General features: G+C 45.4%; 1 protein-coding gene across 5 annotated transcripts in view; it reads left to right on the top strand.

The window, feature by feature from the left end:
* Window positions 1-24,192, top strand: part of LPIN1 (lipin 1) — a 76,967-nt gene that overhangs the window by 6,705 nt on the left and 46,070 nt on the right. For 2 of the 5 annotated variants that reach the window (XM_082218279.1, XM_082218282.1), the window contains exon 2: window positions 19,190-19,246. In XM_082218279.1, the coding sequence (XP_082074405.1) occupies window positions 19,190-19,246 (57 nt within the window). Of the gene's footprint in view, window positions 1-858; window positions 1,007-18,986; window positions 19,053-19,189; window positions 19,247-23,706; window positions 23,987-24,192 lie in introns of those variants that run through there. The other 3 variants (XM_082218280.1, XM_082218281.1, XM_082218283.1) reach the window with 3 other exon arrangements.

Raw genomic sequence — 24,192 nt, 5'->3', positions numbered from 1 at the left:
TCACACACTACAATGCATCCTGAAGTAGGCTGAGAAGATCATGACATCCTCCCATGAATGGTCCATGCTGCCTTTGCCACACTTGACCGGACTATGTGGTATCACAACAACTGCAGATGATTACAACACACACACACAGGAGTCTGTCAAAACTATCTAGTAATGTTTTATGATTTAGCAATGTTTATGCATGTTGAATTGGATGTAGGGTTGGAAAGACCCCGAGGGTTGTCTAGCCCAACCACCTGCGATGCAGGAATCTCAACAAGATCATACGTGACAGATGGCCAGGCAACCTCTGCTTTCAAAACTCCAAGGAAATGAGAGTGTGCCATCTCCTGAGGGAGCCCGTTCCATTGTCAAACAGCTCTTCCTGATGTTTAGTTGGAATCTCCTTTCTTGTAATTTTAATCCATTCATTGCCTCTTTCTTTTGTTGTGCCAAAAGTGCCTAACACAAACAGAAATGGAATAGGTCCAAAGGCCGATACAGACACAAGCTCCGGTCCACAGAACAGAACAAAACACTGCAAGCAAAAATAAATGAGCGAAAGGACACTGGATGAGAGAGAGGAGGGTTAACTAGTTTTGAAAGCTCTCATCCTTTCCCTCATAAGGCTTCCAGGGATTCTCAGCTTGTGTTGTGGCTGAAGTCCAGCTTTGATGTTACAAAGCCTGAAGATATGCTTTTTATGCCATGTCTGCAGCAGTCCACATTTCATGCGAGCCACGTGGTGTCCTGTTTGTTTGCAAGTGTAATTGCCCTGGAGTTCATTTTGGGTTTGAAGCTGTGATTGGAAGCTTCGGTGAGACAATGGGCATTGGAATAATCTGGGATAAGGCTTTGAAGGGGGACATCTCAGCCACCTTAAGATGGAGCTTTAGTTTGGTTTGTTCTGCCTAGAAGGCACCCAACCATCTTAGAAGAGAACAGCCTGATCTCTTCAGACTCTGAGATGGCACCATGAGGCATTTTCCAGTGATCTCTGTTTCTCAAAAAAATGCCGGTAAGCTGGCTTGTTGTGACCTGATTTAGATTCAAATCATAAATTATTTCTCTCTCAGAATATTGCTGTGCTGAGTGTGGGTGGAATGCTAAGCCATTTATTGAGATTGCAGATACTTGGCCCAAGGCTTCAGCGAATTGTTGTACTCTCTATAGAGATGCAGGAAAATAAGGATGGTTGGGTTGGATCAACACTTGCTATTTTTCTAAAAAAACAAAGAGGTGCCAGAACTCACCATGAACACCTCTCCCTTGTTCTCTTAGAATGGCAATGACGCCCACCTGAGAGGCTCTGGAACTGAGTTCTGGCTGGGGGCAGGGAAAGCCCTGCTTGCACCTATCCTTTAGGAAAGGGTGGAAAACTGCCACCACACTGATGCATCGAAGCAAACTTGTGCAGCTTCAGTGAGAAGGAGTGTATCAGAAAACTTACAGTGAAGAGTGCCATTTGGACACCCAAGCCAGCCCTCCAATCTGCATGGTGAGAAGCACCACCAAAGCTTGCAAGATTTTTTTTCTTTAAAATAGATGGTACTTCTCACCATGCACATTGGAGGGATGTTGTTGTTGTTGTTGTTTAGTCGTTTAGTTGTGTCCAACTTTTCGTGACCCCATGGACCAGAGCACGCCAGGCACTTCTGTCTTCCACTGCCTCCCGCAGTTTGGTCAGAATCATGTTTGTAGCTTCGAGAACGCTTTCCAACCATCTCGTCCTCTGTCGTCCCCTTCTCCTTGTGCCATCTATCTTTCCCAGCATCAGGGTCTTTTCCAGGGAGTCTTCTCTTCTCATGAGGTGGCCAAAGTATTGGAGCCTCAGCTTCATGATCTGTCCTTCCAGTGAGCACTCAGGGCTGATTTCCTTAAGAATGGATATGTTTGATCTTGCAATCCATGGAGGGATGTTAATGCTGGCTATATGCTTAAGGCAATGCGCCACTGAAAAGCAACCTCACAGCTGTATGGATACTGGGGCCCTCTGCATATACGCAAAGCCACAGATTGAGAGTCATGTTGTCCTAAGTTCCATTGATCCCCATAGTATGCATTTCAAAGTAGGTGCGAATAAGGCCAGAACCTGAACCAGGGGCCATCCATAACGCCATACATTTCATAAATCACCAGGTATCGCTGTGATCAATTCCCTGAAATTCCACCAAGTATCAAAGGAGGCGGTAGGAGGGCTTGAATGGAAGTGAGAATGGCTGTGGCGTTGCCCCGTGGAAGAGGCAAAAAAGCTGTTTATTAATAGATGTTTGGCAGACATGCTGTACCAATATTTCATGAGGCTGCAGAAGCGATGCCGGATCAAGTTTCTTGTTCAATTCCAATGATGCATGCTCAATGGGTAATAGGTCAGAAGGGGTGGGGGGTGGGGTGAACTATTTATCTTAGATATTTCACATCACTCAACAATTCCAAGCAAAATAATAGTCTTGCAGCCCTATTCTACGCATGTTTACTCAGAAGTAATTCTCACTGAGTTCAGTGTGCCTTAATTCCAAGAAAATGGGAAGATCAACGAGAAATCAGTAATAGGTGGAAATGAGTGAGCTCATCAGGAAAAATCTAAGGTGGAGGCACATAGGTAAGAGTGTTAGTAATATAATGTATCACATGAGGTTTAATCCCCCTTGATTGTGCACCCTGGGTAAAGGTGCACAAAACTGTAACATTATAGTGCAATCCTATGCATGTCTATTCAGAAGTAAGTCCCATGGAGTCCAGTGGAACTCATTTCCAAGTAAAGGTGCACATGATCATTCTCTTAATCTTTTGTGTAGAATATACAAAATGTTGGCACCGAAGTCAAAGCCCTAAGAAGTATGCATGGATGTCTCCAGCGCTGTCCCTGCAGGAGTTAATGGTCATGTGCATTAACACCACTAATTTCATTCTTTAGTTGGTTCTTATGGTTCCTTTAAAGCAGTGGTGGCCAAACTTGGCCCTCCAGCTGTTTGGGGACTACAACTCCCATCACCCCTAGCTAACAGGAGCAGTGGTCAGGGATGATGGGAATTGTAGTCCCAAAACAGTTGGATGGCCAAGTTTGGCCATCACTGCTTTAAAGGCTTTGCTCTCAGGAACCACCCAGGAGGGAATGCACCCATAATGCATCACATATGCCCCTTGCCCAGCGGTGGAGGAAGCTTCTCGGGCACCTAGAGTGAACCACCCATAGGGGCAGGGCGAACCACCCATAGGGGCGGGGCATGCGGCACCCATAGGAACAGGGTGCATGGCGCCCATAGGGACAGGGCACGCCATGGGGCCTCAGCTGCCCTACTGCGGGGAGCCTGTGGGTGCCAGAGATGCATGGCTTGAGCGTGCTGCAGGCCCCGTGGTGAGTGCCACCTGCCCTTGCCAAAATTGGGCTTGTGCCTGGTCCCAAGTATTTACCACTGGGAAGTCTAATTTTATCTTCCAGGCTCAGATAATATGTTGCTAATGGAAGACTGGTGAACTGAAATTCACTCAAGAGGGGGCTGCATCATGCATGCTCCACCCAACTGAAAGCAACCCAGTGCCAGCTGTCTGTGGAAATCCACCCAGTGGCGTAGCGTGGGGGGTGCCAGGGGTGCCGGCCGCACCGGGCGCAACTTCTGGGGGGGGCGCGCTCGCTGCCTCCGGAGTCGCCGAAGAGCCTCGGGTGCAGGCTGTAGCGGAGCCGCATGTCTCGCGGCGCCCGGCTGAAGGCGCCCGGCAGGCAGCGGCTCTCAGCGCTCACCGCGGAGGACGCTCCAGACAGCCCCTCCTCACAGCCCCGCCTCCGCCGGTGCTGCTGCAGCTGCTGGGCCGTTGCATTTTCCTCGCCTCTCTGCCCCCTCCTCCTCCGGGCAAGCGGCGTCGTTTGGGCAGCAGCGCCAGCGGCAACTCGCAGGTTAGGGGGTGGGGGGGGCGCAAATTACGTGCCTTGCCCCGGGTTAGGGGGCGCAAATTACTTGCGTTGCCCCGGGTGCTGACAACTCACGCTACGCCGCTGAATCCACCATTGACAAACTTGCTTGTTTTCGTTGCCTGAGTTGGACTTCAAAAAACAACTGGCCCAATACAGGCATCAAGTCAGTGTGGGTCAAAACTTGTGTAGGCCTGACTTAAGAGGACTTCTGTTCAGGGTTACCTCAGAGGTTCCCAACCTGTTTGGGCCTGTGGGCACATTTGAAAATGAAATAAACTGTTGTTGGCACCACACACACCCTGCAATTTCTTTTATTGGCAAAAAGCCTAATTTCAGCAGGGCACTACCCTGGTTGCCAGGGAAGGCCTCTGCGGATTCATGTGGGTCCACAGGCATGGCGTTGGGAATCCCTGGCTCAAAATATATGGTGAAAATGTATTTTGCTGCTCTCTTCATACTTTGTACGGGGTTGTGAGTGTACTGTGCCCCCTCACTAAAGGTGTTGCAGTCAGGAACAGCTTTAGTGAGGGAACATAGTATACTCACAAACCCAAATATGCAAAGATATGCTAAATATGCACCTCACTAAAGATGTTATTGACTGCAGCCTTTGCTTTGTAAGTGTCTAGATCATGGAAGGTGGCTCTAGTTGGGAATTGTGTATGTGTATATATATATATATGTATATGTGTGTAGACAATCTTTCCCTTTTTGTCCCAAGATTCTGGAGCAGTGTGTGGGCACACCCTCCGTTCATGTTTCCCCCAGAAAAATCAGCAGCTCTTAAATTCTGACGCCTCAGACAACCACCAGGGCTGCCTATTAGGCTGGGCTGGCCCTGTTTCTTCTGATAGATGTTGAGGCATCAGTGGGTCATTTTGCCTCCCTGAAGAGATTTTGTCTATTTTTAGCTACTGAGCAAAAACAATTGTAAATGCTTGATAACACCCGAGTGCTTTTTAAAAAAAGGATTTGACCTTAGGAAAGAAAAAAAGATTAGTTCACTCTCCTTGTAACCAGACCTACCCGATGCCAGTATGTCACCTGACTGCTTCTCTGACTCATTGCAAGGGGACTAACTGTACATTTAAGGCATTATCGCTCAGGATCAAGTGGACTTCTCAGTGTAATTGCTTTACGACTCTCGGGTGTCATGTTACATGCATGGATGACTCCCCAGCCCTTCGTGCCTTAGAGAGCTCTGCAGTTGGCTAGTAAAACTGCTGATTAAGATTTCCCAATCTTAAAGCGGCTCTCTTAAGGGCAGATTCCCCCTTGGCCTTGTTGAAAACAATGCCAATGCGTTTATTTCACATCTGGCAACCAATGCACCCCTTTGGTTCCAGATAGTACATGGGTAGACGAGTCTAAAAAGCCTGGGAAGCAAATGATCACGAACATCTAGCAACTATGGCAGGATCATCTACCAGAAGTAATGTACAGTGGTACCTCGGGTTAAGTACTTAATTAGTTCCGGAGGTCTGTTCTTAACCTGAAACTGTTCTTAACCTGAGGTACCACTTTAGCTAATGGGACCTCCCGCTGCTGCCGCACCGCAGCGTAGCCTGAAGCGTATGTAGCCCGAGGTACCACTGTATTTTGCATTAACTCAAGAAATGTGTATTCACTTCTGACCAAACTAAGCCTTCTGATGTAGATCTTGCAGTTACAGTGGTACCTCGGGTTAAGTACTTAATTCGTTCTGGAGGTCCGTTCTTAACCTGAAACTGTTCTTAATCTGAAGCACCACTTTAGCTAATGGGGCCTCCCACTGCCGCCAGGCCACCAGAGCACAATTTCTGTTCTCATCCTGAAGCAAAGTTCTTAACCCGAGGTACTATTTCTGGGTTAGCAGAGTCTGTAACCTGAAGCGTATGTAACCCGAGGTACCACTGTATCTTTAATCTGCAGAATGAGTTGAGTGCAGCCAGGAAGCTCACTCCTGACGTGATATCCCTTTGCTACTTTTGTTGACACTTGCTACTTTTGTTGTTAGTTGTAACATGACGGCAGATGACCATCCCTTCCCCCTCCCTCTGGATCTCATTGAGTAAGAATAGGTGTGGGTTGATGGCAATTTAGAATGAGTTGAGGTTGGCAATATGTGTTGACTTGGCAATTTAGAAGGAGGTTGAGACTGTCAATATGTGTTGACTCTTTCCCAGGCTAAACATACCCATCTCCTTTCTGTTCTGATAATGGACCATGCTGACTGGGGCAGATGAGAGTTGGAATTCAACATTTGGAGGGTCGCAGGTTCCCCACTCCTGGCTTAGGATGTCAGCTATAGTCTTAGGAGGGGTGGTGGTCCAGTATGTGTTGTCAGTCTTTCTCACTTCAGAACGCCAATGCTCCCATTTGTAAACCCCACGTTCTGTCACTAGATGCTGCTCTTTCAGTATTTTGTCTGGAACCTAACAGTGTTCAGTAATGCTCTATTCAAGTTCTGACTGAAATTCTCAAAATCTCTCTCTCTCTCTCTCTCTCTCTCTCACACACACACACCTCCACACACAAAAAGTCCATGTGCCCCAAGATACACGTTTCAAAACCAAACTATAAAAACAGTATCAAACCCAGACAATTAAAAGCAGGAAGAGAACCATGCATGTCATGTAAATTTGCAAGTGCTTGAGTGGGGCCCCTGTTAATGACAACATAATATCAGGACTACATTGTCCGATAAGAAATGCGAACAAATTAGCTATAGAACAATTATAGATGACTGAGTGGTTTGCCAGGGAAATTCTGGGCCATCTTTATGGAAAATAGGAGATTGAGGGGAAATACGATAGCCACCTTTAAATATCTAAAGGGTTGACACAGGGCAGTGGCAGATTTAGGGTGGTGTGGGTTGTTCCCCTCCATAGGGCACCGAGTCTAGGGGGTGTAAAATTGAGAAGACCCATAATTTAGAAGACTCATTTGGGGGGCACGATATTACAAAAGATGTCTGAAGTCCACCTTGTACATGGAAGATGAAGCAAGCTTGTTTTCTCCTCCTCTGAAGCCCAAACCAATGGCTTCAGATTACCAGAAAGGAGATTTCAACTTAACGTGAGGAAGAACTTTCTGATGGTAAGGTTTGACAGTGGAATGGGCTCCCTCGTAAGGTGGTGGACTCTCCTTCCTTGGAGATTTTAAAGCAGAGGTTGGACAGCCCTCTGCCATGGATGCTTTAGTTGCGATTCCCGCATTGCAGGGGGCTGGACTTGATGACCCTTATGGTCCCTTCAAACTCAACAATTCTATTTTTCTATTCTATGTGCTGACCAGGAGAAAAAGGCCTGCCAAGTTCAGTGGAACCCACCTGAGTTCAGTGGCACTGAGTTCAACATGGTGCAGCCTGAAAAGTTCCTTTATCTTGCCTTCTGATGTTTGCTTTCCTTAACACAGTTTGCCTCTCTGCTTAGATTGTTATGTAATAACTTTCTCCTGGCGAGTATATGTATTAACCACTTCTCCTGAAGTGGTTTTGAAAACCTATTTACACCAGGGAGGCAAGGCAGCCAGTCAGCATATCTGTGTAAGGGGACATGGAAGAATGAAGTACGTAACTGCAGTTGGCAGAGGCCACTCAGTGGGTTGTGTTATTTTGTTTTAAACAAGCCAGCAAAGTTGTGGTGTGCTTTGATTGGCCCGGAGGAGCCACCTCCCACTTCTCAGAAGCCGTTCGGAACAGACTGTAGATACGTGGAAAGAAATGCAGGACGAACTTGGTCGTAAACTTGGAATTCTCTTTCTGCTTGAGGAATCAATAGCTAAAGGACAAAGTGCCTAAGATTCCTTTCACATCTTAAAACCTGGCAAACACACACACAAACACTTGTGTGATACAACTACAAAGCCCTTTTCTTTGACTGCAGCACTGCTTCTTTTAATTCCATGAGTTGTTTTGTGTCAACTTCCGCAGTAGGATTGCACCCGCTGTAGTTTCAAATGCTATTAAATAAACCCTTTTCTTTTCTTTTCATCACCACTGCAGCTCATTTTCATGGTGTCTCTTTTAATCCAGGCCTTGGGGGAATGTGCAGAGCTTGTTTACTTTCTGTATACGAATTTATCAGTTGGTTGCTATTTTAACCGTTTACTGTCTATTCTGTCCTATTGCTTCTTGACGCGTTTCAACTCACACCGCGCTGGGCCTTTGGTGAAGTGTGGATAATAACTATGCTAAACGAATGCAATAAATGAATCCCCCCCCCCGGGATGTTGATTAACAGCTGCAAGCTAATTGCACAGAGGGTTGAGGAAGAAGAAAAGCTAAGGGTGATTTCAGGTGATGCTGATAGCGTGCCCAGCTGCAGAGTCCCACTCCACTCCTGGCGTGTCTAACTGCTGAGTGGTAAAAATGAATGGACACAACAACTGTCTGGGATTTAAACAGCCACAACTTTCAGTTGTAGGAAGCTTTGGCATAGGCATTGGTCGGGTATTCCTCTCAGCCACACCGCTGGAGGACTGAGACATGACAGGGTCTTTTTGCGGGTGGGTCCATTGCAAAACGCAGGTTTACGTGGTTGGCCCCCAAATGCTGAGGGAAGCTCTATGCACTTGGCTCTTTGGACAGAGACTTCCCTCCAGACCCCTCTGACAGGGTACCCTGTTAACACCGCTGCAGGGACGAAAAACTATAGGATTCTGCCCAAGGCCTAAGTCACCAAAGTTGTGACTAGTGCTATGGGGAAGACAAAACCTGCAGAGTGGGGGAAATCCCTTCCCGGCTCCGAATACGGCAACTGTCAGAAGACCACAGCAAAGCCCGACTAGCTGAAAAGAAACGGTTAGAGCAGTAATCAATGAAAGGAGGGGAAGGGTGAGTGAGGCTCTCGGCCGACTGGATGCTGTGCAGAGTAGTTGGCCGGGCTAAGTAAATGGCCATGCCCCCACCAGGGCTGCCACGGATTGGCTCGTTTGGTCAGTTCAATGCAATCCTCATCTATGGATTCCTTCTATGGAATTGAGAGTTGTTGCGTGAAAAGCACCAATGAATCAACATGTTTTCCAGGGAAAGCTGCTGAGCGAATGCAAAACTGCTCAAACCCGTTCTTTTTAGGCACGGGACAAGGGGAAGTGTGGATGAGCCCTTAGATGCAAAAAGGGCAGTGAAATATACTTGGAGTCGAGTGTGGATTTCATGCTCTTTATTCAGCTCATAGTGGTGAGGAGGAATGAATGTTCCCCCAAAGTATCTGCTTTATATACATTATTTACACAATGGGCTGCACGTGATTGGCTAATTTCGGAATTCTCCTATGGGCCAATCAGGTTGTGGATTCACTTCCATCTGGAGCTGGATTGGGTGGCGCCTGCAGACCAATCATACTGCTGCATTGTTCTAGGACCAATCAGACAGCTGCATTTTGAATCCTGTTGTTCTAGGAACAATCAGACTGCTGCATTTTGGATCCTATTCAACTCAGTACATAACAGGCAGCAAGGAAGATCAATTGCAGATATCCAATACACCATTGACTCTTTATTTCTGCTCCTACTTCCTGTTCTCCCAGTTTCAGAAAGCTGCCTTATATCACTAGCCCATCTGCTCACCATTGTGTATTCTGTGCCATCTGGAAGCAGCTCTCCAGGGTTTCCTTGCCCTGAAGTCATATTTCTGTCACAATGAATCTACTGCAAATCAAGGCTCAATATGAGGCATCTAAGAAAGGGCTGGCAAAAGGGCTGAGTCATTCAACAATTTTTCCACCTGGGCTTTATTGCACTGGCAGTTCTGTAGCGCTGCTGCAGGCCACAGGCACCATCTTTCCAATGACTCATAAATCCAAGGTCTTCATTACTTGAGATGCATCAAAAGCTGTGACATTTGGCTCCTTGGGCAGCTTCTCAGTTGAGTAACTATATTTGTCCCTTCCTTCAGGTTCTCCCGACTGCTTCCTTAGACGTATTTTGCAATACGCTAGGCAATACTGTAGGTTACATTTCCTATGTGTAATATAGGTGCGTGCAAGTCTGCCTCTGTCAGAGACTCTGATGAAAGTAAAGCCAGACTTAGGTCATCGAGTTCGAGGCTTGATGACGTTCTTGTGGGAACAAGATTGTCTGAGTTCCTTGAAAGGACTATGAGAGAAGTGATGGGCTTGAGTGGTCCAAAAGGGAGCATAAGAAGCTTGGATGACTTTTGTGCATAATTTGGCAGATATATGGCAATCCAATGCACTGCGTTCTAGCTGGGGGAAGAAATTCAAAGTTGTGTTTAAGCCCCATGGTACCTGAATAGGAGACTTCACTGGAAACCTGCCTTTCCAAATGATCATCTTAGCATGTTACATAGATTGAGAGAGAGACTGTGTGTGTATGAGAGAGTGAGAGAGATTTGGTTTTAATTTATTTAAATGTGTGAATTGAATGTTACGGATTTAGTATTTGGTGTTGAAATGATAATAAATATCTTAATATGAAATAAACAGAACACGAAGTGATCGTTAGTATTTTTTCCAGAGGACCCCAATGTCTTCCCTCGCAATAAAGCTTCAGTTTTGTGGAAATCACATTTCTCAGCACTTAACTTCCAAATTACATTGGTACATCGGGTTACATACGCTTCAGGTTACATACGCTTCAGGTTACAGACTCCACTAACCCAGAAATAGTGCTTCAGGTTAAGAACTTTGCTTCAGGATGAGAACAGAAATCGTGCTCTGGCGGCGCAGCAGCTAAAGTGGTGCTTCAGGTTAAGAACAGTTTCAGGTTAAGTACAGACCGCCGGAACGAATTAAGTACTTAACCTGAGGTACCACTGTATTGTTGCTAATAGAGAAAATGATTAGAAGAATATGACTGAAAAAAAGAGAGAGACTGGTTTAGACACAGAAGAAGGTGAGATGGACCTTAGTGGAAAAGCACTTTCCATCTTTGGTTCTGGCTCTTTATTCTGAGATTTAACTCAGTTCCTCAAATACCCAGAAAAGGCGGCTAAAACTTCAAAACAATTTCAGAGGATAGCACTCCAACACGAAAGTAACTCTGTACAGGAACTATAGGCTGAACTAATATTGCATCTATGATGATGAAATGCTGGGTGCAAGAGAGAAAAAATATGTCAAAGGCATCATGGGCCAGTCAAGAGAGTCATCCACAGATTATAAGAAAACGACATTTAATCTCTATTGGTGGGAGTGGTAGGGTCAAAGTTTGCTAGCAAGTTATGCAAGCTGCTGAAGGTGGTGACCAGACTCAAAAAACTGGTTTAGGCTGGTAAGGGGAACTCCAAATTCACACAATGTGATCTCAGGTTCAAAATACTAAAACTATAATTTGCAGTTTTATCCCTTCAGGGTAAGTGTGGTGAACCTTCTCTGTGCTCCTCCCAATAGTTCCTCACACCCCAGTAAGTGTGGAGCATATCTGGAGGGGCCAATAGTTCCCCAGACCTGGGAACTGAGCCTAGGTTCCCTTTGTCTCTGGTGCTTCAGTCCTCCCTCAGCTGCTGTAGATCCGATGGCTGAAACCAACTCATCATCCACAGGGGACTCTAGCACTGCTCTTGTGGTCCTTTACTGGACCTTTGAGAGTCACTGTCAAGTAACTTAAGGCTAAGTTGTGCTCAGACAATTTGCCTAGACGATGGCCATCTCCATCTGTCCAGAGCTCAAGCAATGGGTGGGGCAATGCTCTTACTTCTGTGATGTTTACAAATGTTTTAATAGGGGCTGAGAGGCATTGAATGAAGATACTGTTAGGGTCTGAAGACTTGTTCAGGTTTTCAGCCTCAGATCCATCTTCCTCTCCCACCCTGCTTTTCTTCCTTGCCAGTTTATTTCCATGATGCATTCTTTGCCTGACACAATCACAAAGAAACGTTTACAAGGAAACTGGGAAGATCTAGACCAGTGGTGTCCAAACTTTTTTCAAAGAGGGCCAGATTTGATGAAGTGAAGGGCCCTGAGGGCCAACCAAAGGACCAACCTAAGTTATTGAGCTTTTTTAAGGACTGAAGTTGTTGAGGTTTATTTAGGATCTTACCCCAGTAAATATACTGCCACAGGGGCGGATTAAACCATCCAGTGGGCCGGATTAGGCCCCAGAGGCAGACTTTGGACATGCCTGATGATCTAGACAAACATCTCTCCCAGCCATAAGCTTCCGCAAGGCTTTCGTGCTCTGCTCATGGCCATATTTACTATCAAGTGCACATGGGCAGAAACAAACGGCTCACTGTGCTTGTTCCAAGAACAGTACAAGCTGAGTATTGACATTTGAGTGATGAATGCTTTTTGTTTCGCGTTCTCCTTGGTGCGTGTTGCCCTGAGATCCGGTGCCTGTGTTTTCACATCTCAAACCCATTCTTCAGAGCTTGTAAACATGAGCATTGACCTGAGGTGAGCTCAGCTGTCAGGCTTGCCTGGCCACAATGTATGTGCCAAAGTCGGATGATACATGTTCCTCTTAGTGTGGAATCTTAAAAAGAGATAGGAACAGGTTTAGCCTGAGTAAAAGCATGTGAAACAGGAAGAAAGATCCTGCAGTCCATCTATATAAAAGCATAGGTGAGGGGTTTGGAACCTCAGGCCCACAAGCTAAATGTGGTCCTCTAGGCCACACCCCTTACCCAGGCCACACCCCTCTCTGGTCCTGTTTTGCATTCCAAGGGTTTTTGCCTGGCTGGAATGTGTCCTTGAACCCTGATCATGCTTCTTGCTTGCATGAATGGAGGATAAAGAGTAGCGTGGGAGGAATGTGTAGGATGTAGAAAAAACTAGACTACTATACAAAAGTGGAATTTACAACTCCTTTTGCTATTGGTCCTGACCACCGCTGGCTTGTGTATTGGGGTGGATGCTGCCAGGTTCCCATTCCAAAACACAACAAGGACTCTCACTTGAAAGCAAGGAAGAGATTTCCATTCAGGCTGATAGTGATGAAAATTCCACAGCGAGCACAAGTTCCAGAAGATTCCAAGGGACATGACCTAAGCAAGAGGTTCATAACGTAACAGAAGATACGAAGCTGTCCCAACATTTCACACTGCCCTCCTGCCAAGCTGTTAAAGATGAGGCAGGGTGAGCTGACCCAAGAGTTTGCTGCGTGCACACATGCACGCTCCATTTGGGCTGATGTGTCTGATACCACTTATGAAGGCAGTGCCTTGTTCTCCATGACAAGACCGTCTGCTTGCAGCTCTGCTGCCATCTTCTCTTGTTCTGCCCTTCCCTCTGGCTGGTCTCAGTCCGCTCCTCTCCTTGGTGAGGCTGTGTGCTCCACTGGAGGGGCAGTGGAGAAAGCCATCAGAACTACTTTCCCCTCTTTGACATCTAGGGTCACAAGGGGAGGATCAGTCTTCCAGCCTTATCTCCTCCACTTCCTTTTTCCTCCTCTTCCTCCTGGTCCATCTGGGGCTGCCAAGGGGCTCATGACAGTTGCCCACCCATATTTCCCCTCTACCAAAGTATGCCCCCAAAGCAGAGTCGCTGAGCATGTGCATGTTTACATGTATACATTTTCTTGTGGGGTAGCCATGTTAGTCTGTTGCAGCCAAAGAAACCAAGACTATACATTTTGTATATTCACAGGCTCTGGGCAGAGAATACACAAAAGGCAGGACATTTGAGGATATTGCCACTGCTTCCCCACCCTTCCCACATGTGTGTTCTCTATATGCCGTTTGAACATCTGGATAAGACTAGACTCAGTGATTCTAGAAACCATGAACCCATGTTTGTTTATTTTAACCACATCAAGAAACAAAATAATCTGGCATTCTGAGGTTTTCACTGTTTAGTGCACCTATAGATATTAAAGGTAAAGGTGACCCCTGATCATTAGATCTAGTCATGACCAACTCTGGGGTTGCGGCGCTCATCTCGCTTTATTGGCCAAGGGAGCTGATGTACAGCTTCCAAGTCATGTGGCCAGCATGACTAAGCCACTTCTGGCGAACCAGAGCAGTGCACGGAAAAGCCGTTTACCTTCCTTCTGGAGCGGTACCTATTTATCTACTTGCACTTTGATGTGCTTTCGAACTGCTAGGTGGGCAGGAGCAGGGACCGAGCAATGGGAGCTCACCCCGTCGCGGTGATTTGAACCGCCAACCTTCTGATTGGCAAGTCCTAGGCTCTGTGGTTTAACCCACAGCACCACCCGCGTCCCTAATAGATATTACTACCTGATAATTAAATGAGTCTTCATCATCTTTTAATTTCAATAACAGCACCCCAAAGGATCCATAACTTCTATTTAATGGAGCTATATATTGTATTAGAGAAGCAATTTTCTGTTTAATTTATTGCTCATCCTAAAAGCTTTATGGATCTTAACTCTGTACTTCAGTACATCATTCAAACATTTTTTTTCTGGGTTTTTAAAAGGACTATTAATCCATGCCTACTTTGTTGGATCCCCCCCCCCATTATCCACATGCTTCAAAAACATATTGATAACAAAATTCACAACAATACTGTATAAGTAAATTATTGTCAGCCTGATTATTGTCAGCCTCACTCTGGGACATTTCTGAAACTCTAGGAATGTTTTACTTTTGTTCCTCTCAGAATGAAACATTAACACTAATAGCCAGGATCATTAATATAATTCATATCACTCTGCATCTAAACTGATTCAGCTGGAGTTTCATTAATTGTTTTCTGATAAACTAATAAAATGTTAGATAACTACTATGCCAATATTTATTCACTTACTGGCCTACGCAAGGAGAGGATATTCAATGAAACATCTTCAGAGGAATATTTAACTTTATAGCTGGCAAGGTTTGACAGTAGAATTTGGCAAAGGAATGTTTTTAATAAACTGGGAGAGATCAGTTTCCTCATAATGCAGCCGCTGTAACAAAACAAATGGATTTCTCAATGGCTATATGACATCATGTGGTCCCTACCTCATGCTCAAATAAAACAGCTGCATCAGAAATCAATAATTCAAAGAATTATTATGCCATCAAGTCTCTGTGCCTTGGCCCTCTGCGTCTCACTCTCCCCCCTTTCCTGGGCTGAAATCTAAACCTTCTTTGTGCTGGGCTGGCGTGTGTGTGTGTGTGTGTGTGTGTGTGTGAATTGGGCAGAGATGTCCCTCTGCTCAGGTCTGCTACTAGTGCTATCCATGTGTTATTCTTGGAGAAGGCATTTGTGTTGAAGCAAGAGTGGGGGGGGGCGTCTGTGTCAGCCCACCCCCATGTTGCATCCCTGGACCAAACCCAGCCATAAATGCCTGTGTGTTGTGGTTATCGTCATGGATGTCAGGGGGGTGGGGCTAGCCCTGGGATGTGATGTCAGGAGTGGGGCCAGCAGTGCAGCCCTACTCCCGTTGCTGCGTCATCCCACGAGTGCCAATACACACAAGCAACATGTGACTACTGTCCAGGAGACAAGCTGCTGTTCAGTTTACAAAGCAGGTTGGGCCACATCCGCATATGGATCTGTCGTGTAGCAACAAGATGCCGAGCTCTGCCCTTGTACCCAGAGACACAAGACTCCCTTTGCAGTTTCTGATTCTCATTCTCTTTCAGTTCTTTCCTAGTCAAACTTTTGATTGCTTGGGTTACTTTGTGCTGCCCATTGCTGCAGGCAGGTGTTCCATGTTGCATACCCTCCAACATTTCTCTGATGAAAATAGGGGCATTCTATTCCATCATCGTTTTATTATTTATGCCCCACCCATCTGACTAGGTTGCCCCGGACACTCTGGGAGGGTTGCAGCATATATAAAAACATAATAAAACTATACAGGGCTGCCTTAGGATGACTTCTAACGGTTGTATAGTTACTTATCTCCTTGGCTCGAGAGTCGTATAACTCCATACCCTCCAACATTTCTCCAATGAAAATAGGGATGTCCTAAGGAAAAACGGGACATTCCGGGATCAAATAAAAAACCAGAACAGCTTCTGTAAATCCAGGACTGTCCCTGGTAAAACAGGGACACTTGGAGGGTCTGATGTTGCCTTTGAATCTATTTTCTTAGATCCTGTAATTATATCTACTGAACATGGATGTGTTTGCACAGGTGTTTGTGAGACATAAAACAACTCTTTTTTTTTTTAATAAATGAGAATTGGTACTTGGTCACAACCTGAAATCCTGTGTTCTCTGCAACATTCCAGATTCAAATGCGACTGTGTGGGTCTGTATCTGAGTGTTGTGCTGCTATCTGGATGTTATTTATAATTCTGCATTGCAGAGGAGTGTCAAGTGGCGTTCAACAGTGCCTTTGGCAAGGTGCCCAGCTTGTCACGGGCTGGTTATATCACTACATGAAGAAAGTTGTTTTTGAGACTGAGCATACAGTGTTGTTTTCAAAGAATTGCCATCGTCAGCCTGCTTCCAAAGGCTGCGCGATTGCGTCACGTATTGTGACACGCTGCTCGACTGCCAGACCCAAACAGACTGTGCTGCTCCTAGGCCCAGCGCCTGAGCTTTAGAAGTACATTTGAATGGATGTGCTCAGGCCCAGCACATTGATGGAAGAGCAATGTGGTTCACTTCACCTTTCAATGCAAATGGACCTTATTCACAGTTCCGGAAAAAATACACCAACTGTAATGGAGCTTACCTCTGAATATTCAGCAGTCATTTCCATGTATATTGCAAACTAATTCCCTCCCTCCCTGGAAGCAAATAACATGGAAATAAGCACTAAACTTGTGCTATATCCCAGTATATTTCTAGGAGTCCATTTTATATTGTGTGAAAGTTCAAATATAATGAACCAAAATGAACAGTTATGGAAATGTTGAGGGGAAACGAACGAACTGCCATGAGAATACTGCTTTCCTGATGTATATTTTGCTTTAGGGGACTTAGTGTGGTCAGAATCGAGTTTTCACTTCCAGAGTTAACACTAAATACATTACTTTTGGTAAATGAGCCACCATAGTCGCTAGAGGGCCGTGAAAATTTGTGTCCCAGGCTTTTTAGACTCGTTTACCCATGTACTATCTGAAACTAAAGGGGCACGTTGGTTGCCAGATGTGACTCCCCCCCCAACTCTCCTATCCCTCTACCAGTGTTAAGAAAGTTATTCAGGAGGAAGACTGGATTAGGCCAATTGCCATCTTGTCAAACATTCTGTTCTTACAGTAGCCAACCAGAAGCCTGTGGGAAGCCCACAAGATAAAATTAGTGTATGTGCGAGAGACATGATAGAGGTTTTCTATAAATGTTTTGAATAAAGCACAAATCACATGCAGAAATAAGGCCATAGTGATTTCAGTGCTGGTGTGCATACAAATGCAACACGTTTACTCTTCTGCCTAGCCTGGTCAATCTCACATCATAGAATCATACAGTTGGAAGGGACTCTGAGGGTCATCTAGTCCAACCCCCCTGCAATGCAGGAATACGCAGTTATCCTATACGGGGATCGAACCTGCAACCTTGGCATTATCATACTCTGACAACTTTACGTTTTACTTTTGTTTCAACTAAATAACGGGCATGATCCCACCCCAAAATTAAGCACTTTTAAGCCCTGTTGATCTAATCAGGAGAGAATTATGCACAAGCATTTAACCTCTCCTCTTGAAATCAATGGGACTGAGAAGCTCTCAGTTTGCCTGGATTTTACTCAGACCATCTATTGACCCATTGGCATTTCAGCCTCCGCAAGTTGTTAGAAAAGCAACCTAATGATAACTTGAAATTGTTTCATCAGAGTCAGTATTAGTACTTCCGCCCGGTGGTTCCACTGCTACCTCAAGGCAGTATGATGACTTTGTATAAACACATGATGAAAGCAGAGGGCTGTTAATTGGAAGGTGCTTGGGCCTAATTGTTTTCTTTACAATATTGAGCAAGCTATTTAATATCATAGTTTCCTCAGTCTCCTTATTTGCAATACAAGGTCAATGGCCACCTCTGGTCAAGTGTTGTAAAGCTCATTACACCGATTTTTATTTATTTATTTAAAGAACAGCACCTGCAGTTGTACACCTCTGCAGAAATTTTTGTTGCGATTGGCTGATGGCAAATGATCCTTTACTAGGCTTCAGTGACCCATCGAAAGGCGACTTGGCAGGTCGAGACACAACAGCAGAAAGAGGTGACCTAGGTATAACCTTCCAGGTGTCCCTATTTTCTGGGGACAGTCCCAGAATTAGAAAAGCCATCCCAGAATTAGAAAAGCTCTTCCGATTTGATTCTGGAATGTCCCTATTTCCCCTGCCAGTGCTGCCACCATGAAGCTCAGGGTGGAAGATGAGCCGGCACTTTTCTCAAGCAGTGGTGGTAACGAGGGAGCCTCCTGTTGGCTCTCCATGGCCAACGGCCTCTTCCTCCCTTGGGCAGCTCTTTGTGGCTGCTGGAGAGGCTGCCGCCATCAAAGTTCAACCCTGTGTGATGTGTCAACTCTGAGGGGCAGTCAGAGGGCAGGGAAGAAAGTGGGAGCAGAGTGGGTTGCAAGGAGTCTTTTGGTGTTTTTTTTAATGCTTTGTGTGCCCACGTTTAATCTTGCCCCTTTCTAAAATTTATTTATTGGTATGTGTTCTCCTTTTTGTAGATCTACCAAAGAATCAAATCAAGTCAAACTGGGATTAAGGGGTTTCCTCAGGACGATGGAGGGCGTGTGTGCTCTGCCCCGTTGGTGGAGTAGTGGTAGCACTTGCCCATCTTCTGACAGGAAATGCTTTGTTGGGAGGTGACCAAAAAATGGGGGGTTGAAGAGGGTCAGTCGAGGAGACTGAAAAAAAGTCTCTATTTTCCTCCCAACTCCCATCGACACATGTCACGTCGGCAAGTGCACATGTGCGTCACATTGGCACGCCCTGTGGGGTGCAGATGTCACTCACACACATCACAGGGGCATCTCCTCTACCTCACACCCTATACCATATTGTTTGGGCAGGTCCTTTGATCTTGAGTTAGGCTTTATTGAAGTTGCTTCAAGGGAGTTGGAGACAAGGGAACGTGACGTGTCGTGGGGCAAGGTGGCGTGCCTCTTTCTGCCCATTCCCTGCAACAACTGCCACTTTTTGTGCCATCTTCTATACCGTTCTGGAGGGCTCCTCAATCTTCAGGTGCAGCTGGGAGAGGGGAAACTTGGGGGAGGGGTCCACAGTATGGAACTGCTTTCTGCTAACCCAAGACCACCCCGGCACACAAGGAACCCAGTGTTTTCAAACATATATGGCTAACAGGGCTTTTACAGCTGCAGCGAACACCTGAGAAACCACTTTGCAGCAGAGGTAAAGATTTACAACAAATGTCGTAGAAAAAGTACTCGTGTGTAAGCAGAGCCAGAAAACTCCACAAGGAGTTTGCAGATAGGCGTACTAACAACGGATTACACTTAGCTGAACGGCTCTTTCTTTTTTGGTTTCAGATTCCTCTGATGAAAGATCCTGGCTGGATCCGAAATGTCTGGACTTGTAACCTGAATGTGAGTTATTTTTATTCTATTTGCATTGATTTCATTGGCTGATCTAAGATTTGTAAGTGTTGGGTTCTGTGGTTAAGCAGGTGAGTTGTACCATGCTCAGCAGATCAAGAATTAGTAGATTCCACATAAAACATTATGGGGTTTCCCCCTCAGCGGCAATCAACTCACATTCACAAACAAGGGAGATTAGAATCTGCAAAACAGGCATGAGAAAGCCGCGAGCTAAACTTATTGCAATCCTCCATGCTTAAGTTGTTTTCAAAATGAGTCATCTGTGCCACCTCATATGGTTCTTTGTATGGGCTGATTAGCTTATAGCCAACCACAGCCACTGTGTCACATGCCAGGAGGGAAGTCTATCAGAGAAGAAACAGTAGAAACAGATGTTCTCAGGTTATAATGCTCATGTTAAGCACAGCTGGAAAAAGCCACATACACTGGGAGGGGAAAAGCTGCTACTACATATCAGCAAATATGGACCTGCTTCAAAGAAGAAGAAGAGTTTGGATTTGATATCCCGCTTTATCACTACCCAAAGGAGTCTCAAAGCGGCTAACACTCTCCTTTCCCTTCCTTCCCCACAACAAACACTCTGTGTGGTGAGTGGGGCTGAGAGACTTCAAAGAAGTGTGTCTGGCCCAAGGTCACCCAGCAGCTGCATGTGGAGGAGCAGAGATGCGAACCCGGTTCACCAGATTACGAATCTACTGCTCTTAACCACTACACCGCACTGGCTCTCAAAGGTTGATTGAAAGTCAGTTTCAGTTTCTTTCAGTTTCCTGTTTCTCTTCTTCTTTTAAATAAGTTTTATTAGGGTTTATCGAGAAAAATATGAAGCTTAGTATCAAATATCTTTCCCCCTTTTTATTTGAACCAAGTCCTTGATCTAACCACAGTGGCCCCTCTAGTTAAATACTGCTCTGGATACGTAACTTTCGGGTTGTGAACGTGGCAAACCTGGAAGTGTATACTTCTGGGTTTCGCCCTGCGCGCATGTGCAGAAGCACTCTGCGCGTGTGCACAGAAGCAGCGCCTCTGCCTATGGACTTTTTGGGTTGCGGACAGACCCCCGGAATGAATTTAATTCGTATCCGGAGGGTCCACTGTACAGTATAATAAAAGCATAAAGAAATAAAGATGGGAGAAAGGAGTAGAAAAAGAGAGAAATAAAGAACCACCCTTTTGGCTCCCCCCCCCAACTACTCCACTGTTTTTGTCCCTCTACTTACCCTCAGGAAAACTCGCTCTTTAACACTGGCTCAAAACAAATGGCAATTTGGCTTTTCTGTGGATAACCATTGGCTCTGATTCAGCAGTAAAGAACAGGTTTTCGGAGGGAAATCACCGGAGCAAAAAGAAAGTGATTGGACACAGCATTTTAAAGCACAGACCTGGGCCTGGAAATGTGGCACAAAAGGAAGCCTTGGTGACACCTGTGTTAGGGCTTATCCACAATTACCTTTCTTGCACTCTTTCTGAGCACAGTCCACAATTTAAAGCTCTGTCTGATCCCCCTTGTGTGTTTTGTTCCAGAGCTCTCCCCATGAAAACCTGCTCTTTAAAGCTCAATCAGAGCAAATGTCAATCTGCAGGGGGAAACCCAAATTGACATTGGCTCCGATTCAGCTTTAAAGAGTGGATTTTCACAAAAAAAGCTTGGGGCAAAAAAAACAACACTCTGACACGGAGCGTTAAAGCATGGATCTCTGCCTGGACAGAACAGAGCAAAATATAAGTGTGGATAAGCCCTTAGTCTGTTGCAACAAAGGGTTCTGTGGGACTTTAAAAACATGCACATTTATTACGGTGTAAGCTTTTGTGGACTGCAGTCTACTTCATCAGATGCAGGAAAATATTATATTTGGCACACACAGCCACTCTCTGTCCAAGTCCATGTGGAAAAGGGTGGTATTCTTAGCTTGTGGGACAGTGCAAGTTTTGGCTTGGAATCCTAGGCACCCTTTATTTGGGAGTCAGCCATGCTAGAGACCATGGAAAACTTCTGAGTAAACAGGCCCTGTATATTTCTTTTGTGGTTGTTCTATGGTACTCTGATATCTAAGTAATAGCTTTGGTGCTCTTAAGCAGGATTAGCAGTATCAGGAAATATTTTCTTATCCTTGCCATGGGAAAATATTCCCTGGGAAAACAAAGGCTTTGCTTTAAAATGTCTTTGCCTGGCAGGTACTCAAAGTCTCCTACTTTCTTCACCCCCACTTTGATGTTGTCAGAAAGTATTTTATTTAAAACAAAAAGTTCAGGCTTGGGAGTACAGTGCAAATAATAGACTGATGGCACTTGTCTGAAGTGGAAGGAAGCCACCCTAACCCCTCAATCCCTCAGTGTTAGAGCTTTCAACAGTGCTTCTGTTTTATGCACGGTTCTGAAACACAGGTCAGCATTTCAGCTCCCACATACATGTTGAGTATTGTTACTTTCCCCACTTTTGGGTGGGTGTAACTAGGGTCAGGTCACTGGAAGTGGGATATCTAATCAACAGAGGCACCAGCTTCTCCAGAGGACCAGGGATTTTTAAAACCATCATCACCACTTAAATAGAGATAGCGCCTGCCTGATATGTAATGAGACAGAGCTCCAAAGCGTAGCTACTGCCACACTAAAAATCCCAATTTGCGCTCTGTGAAGAACAGACCCGCTGATGAGTATTTTAATATTTTTTTTTGGAAGCCACCCAGAGTGGCTGGGGAAGCCCAGCCAGATGGGCGGGGTACAAATAATATATTATTATTATTATTATTATTATTATTATTATTATGAGATGGTATCTGCAGGAGTATCTCTCTTGCAGAACCGAGTAAGCTGTTGGTGAGGCAATCTTTTTGGTATCCTGGTCCCATTTTGTTTTAGATATCCTGGTCCCCTTAGCCAAGCCTCCTAGTTTTTGTTGTTTTTGTTTTTTTAACGGGAGACCTGGAACATGAAGTTCCAGTGTCTCCTCACTTTGGTCATGGCATGTGTCATAAGCACACCAATATCCCTTAGTTTTATTCCAGCAAACATTACTTATTCTCCCATCTCCACTGCATGCAGGTGGGATTTCTTGGAATCCTCATTATCGCAGCTGCCAAAGATGGCGGCCAATCAGGGCAGAGTTGCAACAGGAAAAGGAAGTGCTGAGCTGTTGCATAGCAACGCTGGCGCTAGTGTTGACGTGCTTTCTTACTGCTGGATGTCAGTGGTTCTTTTTTTCAGTTTTCTAGACCGGGCTACAGAAAGGCACATGTGTTCTCAACCTTAAGAAGTCGTGGTGGCAAGCTGTAGTGGAGTTGCGAGTCAGGGAATGATCTTCTTGGTGTATACGTGCGAGGTATCTGAAGGCTGTCAACTGCAACTACTGCCTGTACCAGAGATGTGGGGCCTATGGTACCCCAGATGTGGTTTGACTACTACTCGCATCATACCGAATCACCGTCTATGCTGGCTGAAGCTGATGGGAGTTCAGCATCTTCTGGAGTGCCACAGGTCCTCCATTTCTGGCTCACTACCCTCTTTTATCAGACAAGGGCTGCAAACCTATATCCACTTACCTGGGAGTGAGCCCCACTTACTTCTGAGTGGACATGCTGCAGTATAAATTACTGTATTCCAACAGGTCTAAGGAGTGTGCCAATGCAAGAGTGTTGCTTGACGGTTTGGAATCTTACCCCTGCCTTTGGGCTAAAGGGAAAGGCAGAAAAGCACTGTGGGCTGGAACCAGTTTTGCAGTTTGAATTTGGGAGAGGTGGAGAGACTAAAGAGTTTTAGGTGGAGCCAGCTAAAACCGGGATGCAGAAGCTGCCTGAGGTGTGCTGGGCTGTGACAGACAGGTTTTCTCTCTCCAGCTTCTATATTTGTTGATAAAGCAAATGCTAAATGTCACTATTAAGTCTTCAGTGAGGTCTTGTTCAAAAGAAAACTAACATAATACACCGAAGTTGGTATAGAAATAATGTATATAAATGTCTGTTAGGAAAAATAAACTGGCAGTGTGTTGTATAAAAGGAATGTAACATAATACAAAGGAGAACATAATTCAGAATCTTACTCTGCTCCCACAGCTATTGCTAATTTAGAAGAAAGTACTTGTAATCCGCGGGTGGCGCTGTGAGTTAAACCACAGAGCCTAGGGCCTGCTGATCAGAAGGTCGGTGGTTCGAATCCCCGTGACGGGGTGAGCTCCCGTTGCTCGGTCCCTGCTCCTGCCCACCTAGCAGCCAATAAAGCGAGATGAGCGCTGCAACCCCAGAGTCGACCACGACTGGACCTAATGGTCAGGGGTCCCTTTACCTTTACTTGTAATCCTTAACTAGACCAGGAGTTAAAATCCCAATGATTCTCTCATTTTCCTTCCATATCTTCCCTTCCTCTCCTCACTCTCATTGAAAGTACTTCTGAAAACATCATTGTCTTCCTGTGGATGATGCCACAATGAAAGCTTTTAACAATAGGGTTTTTCCTAAGACAGGGGCACCTGGGAAGGGTGGTGGCCAGGCTTGAAGGATTTAAGGGGAGAGGGGGTGTGGTGGAAGGATGGAGAAAGAATAAGAGCCTGGAAAAGAAAAGATGGCCACCACACAAATTGGGATGCCTACATTAGGCTGATTCAAATGGAGAGCCCCAAAGAACTTAAGACACCCCCAGTTCTCCACCCTCAAGAATCCAGGTACAGACAAGCCCATCCAGCATGTCAAGTCTCCCAGTCATTATCAATTACAGGCAGATCTGATGAACTAGACCAAGGTGAGAATGCTGTTTGAAATGGTATAAAATGAGATACGTATATGTCTTTTGTTGCTTTTAAGACAGTCAGGTTTGCCAGTTTCTTTTGGGGCGGGTGGGGGAACCAGCCCTCGTTCTTGGTAATCTGAAACAAAAGTGAAGTGTAAAAACTTGGGCGATAGACACATTCTGAAAGGGCACAGAACTAAATATAGTTCTGCTATGGT

This window comes from Podarcis vaucheri (assembly GCF_965113315.1).
Source record: "Podarcis vaucheri genome assembly, chromosome: 3".
Taxonomy (NCBI): Eukaryota; Metazoa; Chordata; class Lepidosauria; order Squamata; family Lacertidae; genus Podarcis; species Podarcis vaucheri.
This window is presented reverse-complemented; position numbering and strand designations above follow the sequence as displayed.